This window comes from Rhea americana, unplaced genomic scaffold (genome assembly GCF_003343005.1).
Source record: "Rhea americana isolate MKP2758 unplaced genomic scaffold, rheAme1 scaffold_1, whole genome shotgun sequence".
NCBI lineage: Eukaryota > Metazoa > Chordata > Aves > Rheiformes > Rheidae > Rhea > Rhea americana.
The window spans coordinates 9053995-9060578 of record NW_028185038.1 but is presented as its reverse complement, the minus strand read 5'-3'; the positions used below and the strand labels follow the sequence as shown (position 1 = coordinate 9060578).

At 40.3% G+C, this 6584-nt stretch overlaps 1 protein-coding gene across 1 annotated transcript in view; it reads left to right on the top strand.

Annotated features, from left to right (window-relative positions):
- The window catches only part of SEMA3C (semaphorin 3C), a 130749-nt gene that overhangs the window by 111211 nt on the left and 12954 nt on the right, over nt 1–6584 (top strand). The window contains exons 14-15 of the mRNA XM_085298858.1: nt 1444–1485; nt 2742–2899. Coding sequence (XP_085154984.1) covers nt 1444–1485; nt 2742–2899 — 200 coding nt within the window. The remainder of the gene's footprint in view (nt 1–1443; nt 1486–2741; nt 2900–6584) is intronic.

Here is a 6584-nt window from a genome sequence, read left to right as displayed (position 1 = left end):
AAATTTATGCCTTGTTATCTAGATAGGCAGCAAAAATCATCTCTCTGTGGAAGGGAACACTCCCTGTGTTACCCCTCATAAAGGCATAAGCACTCCTCCTAGATTTGTGTGGAAGAGTTCTCTTTAAAAAAAGATAAGTGAGTAATAGTACACAAAAAGTGCCATCCACACAAGTATTCCTAATTCCATTTACAGAAAGATAAACTAACACGGCAAGCAAATGGGTTGGATGGGAGGAATCCTGACCCTAAACCTAGTTTCTGCACTTCTATACAGAGACTTTTTTGTCTACATCCTCAAAATCAAGATGTTGTCACCTCTGCCATGGCGAGCYGTACAGCTTGGTAGGGTACACAGGCAGGGTGGCAGTACGTTGATGACTCTCTCCACAAGGAGGGAATGAGATCCCCAGCTTTGTGCTATTAAATACCAAAAAGCAACCAAAGCACGGATTCATTGCTGGAGTAGAAGCAGGGAAAGGAAAATGTGGCCTCAGATCCACTATTGATTTGAACTGTACTTGTAACCGTTCAGTTATGAAGCACTACAGCAGCTCTAAGCTTCTTCAAACCTTTAGCAGTTCGCATGAGCTGCTTGCAGATTCTGTAGTCCTGGCCTCCTTGCTGCGCTGCCAGTCCACTGCAGTTAATCCTGGCCCATCACTATGGCTTTCCTTTGCAACTGAGCAAATATTAATCTTCACAACATGAGGAACATTTTTATTACCATCACTTTTATCATTTTTTTTCATGAGATTAATAAATGGTTTCAGTTTCTTAAGACAGTGAATGTGCTAACTCCTTTTCAAGTTCTTTAACTGGTTTGGGCACAGACCATAACAGAGTCCAGTGATGATGTACAGTAGGATACAGGACCATCTGTCTGAAACAAACATTCAGCAACATAGGCACCATTTTTAATATGCAAGTCATTAGTAYACTGAAAGTATGTGTTGGATGGCAACCAAACTGTATGCACTGTAGATAATGTGTAGAAGAAATAGGACATATTCTTATTCTGATCACGTGGTAAATATGCATGAGCTATTGCATGATTTTTCCATACCATCAAGTTCAAAGAACAAACATTGTTTCGTATTATAAAKTGAGAGTGATGGCTTTAAAACACATATTTCTGTTGTACTGGTTAGGTAATATAGAAGTAATTTGATATAATGTGTACAGAAACTTGTATATGCACATGATGAATAATAACATAGTTTAATTCAGCCAATACCTTCAGTGAGATATTCATTGCATTTATGTTACTTGTTTAGCTCTGAAAATAACAAAAAATGGTAGAAGTGAATGATGCCTTTCCAAGATATGCAAAGTTACAATTTATTTAGATATGACTTAAGTTTTAGTAAATTTTAAATTTTAATATTGGGACAGTATTAACAAGAGAGTCTTCATCAGTATGATTTGGAATTTTGTCTTTCAGAGTAATTCTCCAATAACAACAATGAAGATTTCATCTAAAAAGGTAAAGAAAAGTGGTCACTTAGTACTTATTAGTTGAGAACAAAATTGACCTAAAGACACTAAAATACCAGTTGTGATTTATCATACTACATACAGGCAGAAGATTTGCACCTAATGAGTACAGAGAAATTTCACTGAAGTTTACATAAGACATTTATCTAGCCCAGAGCAACTAGGTTTAGATGTTTTTTAGTCATTATTTGCTATTTTCAATTCAGTGAAATTATCAATCTTTTTTTTTCTCTTTTTGACCAGTAATAAAAAAGCACTATGAGATGAAACTTGTCCTCCTCATATATATAAAACTCAKAAATTGAAGTTTTCCTTTAGAAATCTGCTCTATGCAAAAAAGACCRTGCTGGGACATGGTGAAATTGTGCTTGTCTGACTAGTTGGTAATAATGGTGGCAGTGTCATTGATTAGAATAGCTAAGAGAAATGTTGAACAGCCAAGCCAAAACTAAAATTCTGTGTTCTGTGATTTTACAAACAAAATAGTGCTCAATAATTTACAAAATCATTAACAAGTGAGATTACTCACTCATATAAACTCAGTGTCATTTGTTAGTTTTATAACAAAATGATAGGAGGAGTTTCTAGGTTTTTGTTCAAGATAAATTTTTATTTTCAAAAATATTGTTTAATTGTTTCTGAATAAAAGAATCACTCTGGCCCTGATTCTGATCATGACTTATTCTCTTGAATTTCCTTTGCAAAAGCTCTCACTTACCATAACAATCCTGTTGGCTTACTCTTCAAGGTGTGTAAGACTAACAGAACCTGGCCCTAAGCTCCAGCATAATCTCTAGGTTTTATGCCTTGGAAATCTATGCASTGGCAAATCCAACCAGGAGCTCTGCGTAGCATTTGTTAAAGGGAGTATATTCAGAGAAAATACTTAGTTCAAAGGCTTGATCCAATAATCCTCGCTGAATAAGAACCACGTTCTCAAATCTGAACAGTATTAACTCAGCCTGTYTGCCCCAGAACAGAACAATGACACTCAATGTCCAAAAAAACATTAACATTCCTCAGTGTTTCTAAGTGTTTTCTGACAGGAAGGTGGAAATATTATAGGCCTATTCACCTAGGAGGTTTCTGTTTATTTTAGCTTTACATATATTAGCAGTTCCCCTCTTGGTATTGAATTATTTCCAAAATTAATTGAAAGATCTTTAGGGATGTGAGCTGCGTCTTGGGTGAAGCCCCTCCACTGAGTTCCACATCTGAAATAGATCTTTCTGTTTCCTTATGCAGCAACAGTTGTACGTGAGCTCAAATGAGGGGGTCACCCAGGTGTCCTTGCACCGCTGCCATATCTACGGGACCGCTTGTGCTGACTGCTGTTTAGCCCGCGACCCTTATTGCGCCTGGGATGGCAATTCCTGCTCCAGGTTCTATCCCACAGGGAAAAGGTGAGTCAGTATTAAGCAGCCTGGTGAAGTTTGCGAGGAAAATGTAGGGATCTTATTCTGTTAGATAGCCTGGAGCTGTGTAATGTGATACAGAGGTGGAGTGTCATTCATTTCTGGAGCATGTACGAACAATACCTGCGTGGCTATTGTGTTTGGCGTTGCACAGCRCCTAGGAGTATATGCTGAAGCAGTATATGGTAAGAGCTTGCCTTTTCATATTTAAAGTGTAAAAGCTGTAAAAAAAATGGAGGAGAACTATTCCCAAATCATAAATATTAATCCTTCTCTTTCATGCATGTGCAATCAGTGAAATGCATTTGTTTCCTTTGTTTAAATTCAGTTGAGCWCTATGGATGTAATTAGGATACCTCCTAAATACAGCAAAATACCTCTGAGGCTGTCTGAGGAATAATTTATTTTTTTGTTCCTCATTTATTCCTGACTGAGAAGAACTACTTCCAGATAAATTTTAGGGAAATTTGATTTCATTGCAGTGCCTGCTAGATTTAGGGCTTTCTATGTGAGATTCATTAAAGTAGACAAGAGAAAGCAATTTCTCTTTAGTTTACAACAGCTAATAGTCCATCTCATAATTCTTATGCAAAACAGAAGCCTCTTTCCTCCTCCCAAGGGAAATATTTAACAGCAAGGGGCTGTAGTGAGATCTCGTATTACTAAGATTTCACTGCATACACAAACAAAGCTACATAATCTATGATGAAGTATTTCTGCAGAGGAGCTAAACCTTTTGGATGCATGCCCAAGCTTTACCCGGTATGTGCCAGCACACGCAGTCCTTGCACCCAAGCTGCTAATRCACAAGGCTAAGTACTATTAATGTGCTTTTACTCCTTTACCAAAGWGGAGGGAGCTGGTAGATTGAAAGAGGCAAAGCCTAGCTCTGCTCCAGTGAACCAGCCAGCTTATGGCGGTGTCATCCTTTGGGATGAAAGTGATTACTTTTGCTATTGTGAAGTTTTCTTGACTCGTTCCTTATTTCAGACTAAAAAGCAAAGTACAGTCTTACCATATAGCAACAAAAGACGTGATGAAGTACATTTGCTTAGCTCACATATTCAGCCTCCAGTCTGTGAACCGATTGTTTCCTTCCATGAAACAAAGGTCATAAGGAAAGAAACAAAAAATCTTCGAGTCTCAGCCCCTCCAGCTCCCACACTACCATAGCTGCTGAAAGACGTAACTGAGCAGTCAGGTATGCCCAACCTGTGCGGTATCCAGTGGATTGCCATCTCTATTATATCCCCATAGTTATTGCTTATATTTATTCCCCATAGCTATTGGGGCTTGCTGTGTTGCTGACATTCTTTTTGCAGTTTGCTTTTTATGTCAAACTAAAATAAACACCTAAGACTGTATGGGAAACAAGGACATTTGTTTTTTAGATGTTAAGGAAATGAGCTGTCCCTTTATATAACAAAAGAAGATTATGAAGGAGTAAACATTGGTAATTAGAGCCAAATCCCAAAGTCTAGACATTAGTATCTTTCTGCTAAATGTATTTACTCATTTGCTTCTCTTGCCGCTTCTGTCTCCCAGGGATTACTGTAGTTCCTTGTCTAGAGGCTGCTTTGCCTCAAAACATCTTACCATATCTTTACTTTCTAAACATCATCATCTTAACCAAATATTTCTGTTCTTTCACACTGTAAGATTACACTCACAGAATTAGTTTAATGTAACAGGTATGTCATTTCTGTTAGTGTGGAGCAACTCATGGTAGCATAGGCATCCTGAAGTTCACCGAGAAATTCTCCACTGTCCCCTTTGACTCGCATCTACAGTTCATGAAGGTTAAGATCACAAGTCATAATGTGAAATTTTTGATGGCAAGCATTAAAARTATACTTGGAATGTCAGAAATTGCTCCTTTGAAAGATCACTTTTCAAATGGTTCCTTTTAAAACAATGCTGTGAAGCATCAGGTGACAGGTGATTATAAGGGCTGTCTCTCAGTATTTGTGCAGTGCCTGATATAATGGGGCCACAGAGACATCACCCTTCACTCAGCGGTACTGAGCTCTAGGGACTTTTTATGGGTTCTGATCTCGTAAGTCATGAGTGCATAGCTGAAAATATGGCTATTACATACCCCCAAAGCATCCCTTTGCAGTGGAGTTTATTAAGAATATAATTTTTCATTGATTTTGGTAAATATTGAACTAGCTACTGAATGTTAAACAAACAAAAGAACATGTCTTGAGAATAAAAATTTAACTTTGAAATTTTCATATATTGAATTCTGTGAGCTATGGCTTCCTAGAGAAGTGCTATTTCAAGTGAACTAGATTTTTTTTTCCTTTATTCTTTTTATTCCTTGCTTTATTCCTAAATAATTGGAATAGTTGTCTACCTCCTTTTTTGCTTGAAAAGATGTTGTCAGCATGATATGGATGAAGTTCAGCTATGGAAGAGGAGGCTGCTGCAATGCATTGATGATAACTTCTTGTCACAAATGGTGGAGGAGCCTATGAGGAAGGGTGTCCTGCTGGATCTTGTCCTTACCAACGGAGAGGGACTGGTTAGTGATGTGAAGGTTGGGGGCAGCCTTGGCTGCAGTGACCACGAGATGGTAGAGTTCAGGATCCTGCAGGAAAGAAGTAAGGCAACAAGCAGGATTGCAACCCTGGTATTCAGGAGAGCAGACTTCAGGCTCTTCAGAGACCTGATTGGTGGAATCTCGTGGGTTACGGTCCTAGAGGGAAGGGGGGTCCAGGAGAGCTGGCTAATATTCAAACATCACTTCCTCTAAGCTCAAGAGCGGTGCATCCCTATGAGTGAGAAGTGCAGCAAAAGGGGCAGGAGACCTGCTTGGGTGAGCAAGGAGCTCCTGGCCAAATTCAGACAGAAGAAGAAAACACAAAGAATGTGGAAGAGGGGACAGGCTACTTGGGGGAATTAGAGGAATGCAGTCAGAGTATGTAGAGCTGCTGTGAGGAAGGCTAAGGCCTAGTTGGAATTGAGTCTGGCAAGAGATGTCAAGGACAACAGGAAGGGCTTCTTCAAATCCATCGTCAGCAAGAGGAGGACTAGGGAAAATGTGGGCCCGCTACTGAATGGGGCGGGGGCCCTGGTGACAAGGGMTACAGAGAAGGCAAAATTGCTGAATGCCGCCTTTGCTTCAGTCTTCACTGCTAAGGGCAGCCCYCAGGAATCCTGCAGCCTGGACGTGAGGGAGAAAGTCCAGAGAAGGGAAGACTTTCCTTTGGTTGAGGAGGATAGGATTAGAGACCTTCTGGGCAGGCTAGACATCCACAAATCCATGGGCCCAGATGGGATGCACCCACGGGTACTGAGGGAGCTGTCGGATGTTATTGCCAGGCCGCTCTCCATCATCTCTGAAAGGTCCTGGAGAACTGGAGAGGTGCCTGAGGACTGGGAGAAAGCCTGTGTCACTCCCGTCTTCAAGAAGGGCAAGGAGGGCCCAGGCAACTATTGACCAGTCAGCCTCACCTCCATCCCTGSAAAGGTGATGGAACAGCTCATTCTGGATGTCATCTCCAGGCATATGGAGGAGAAGAAGGTGATCAGGAGTAGCCAGCATGGATTCACCAAGGGGAAATCCTGCCTAACCAATCTGATAGCCTTCTGTGATGGAATGACTGTCTGGGTAGATGAGGGGACAGCCGTGGACATTGTGTACCTTGACTTGAGCAAGGCTTTTGAC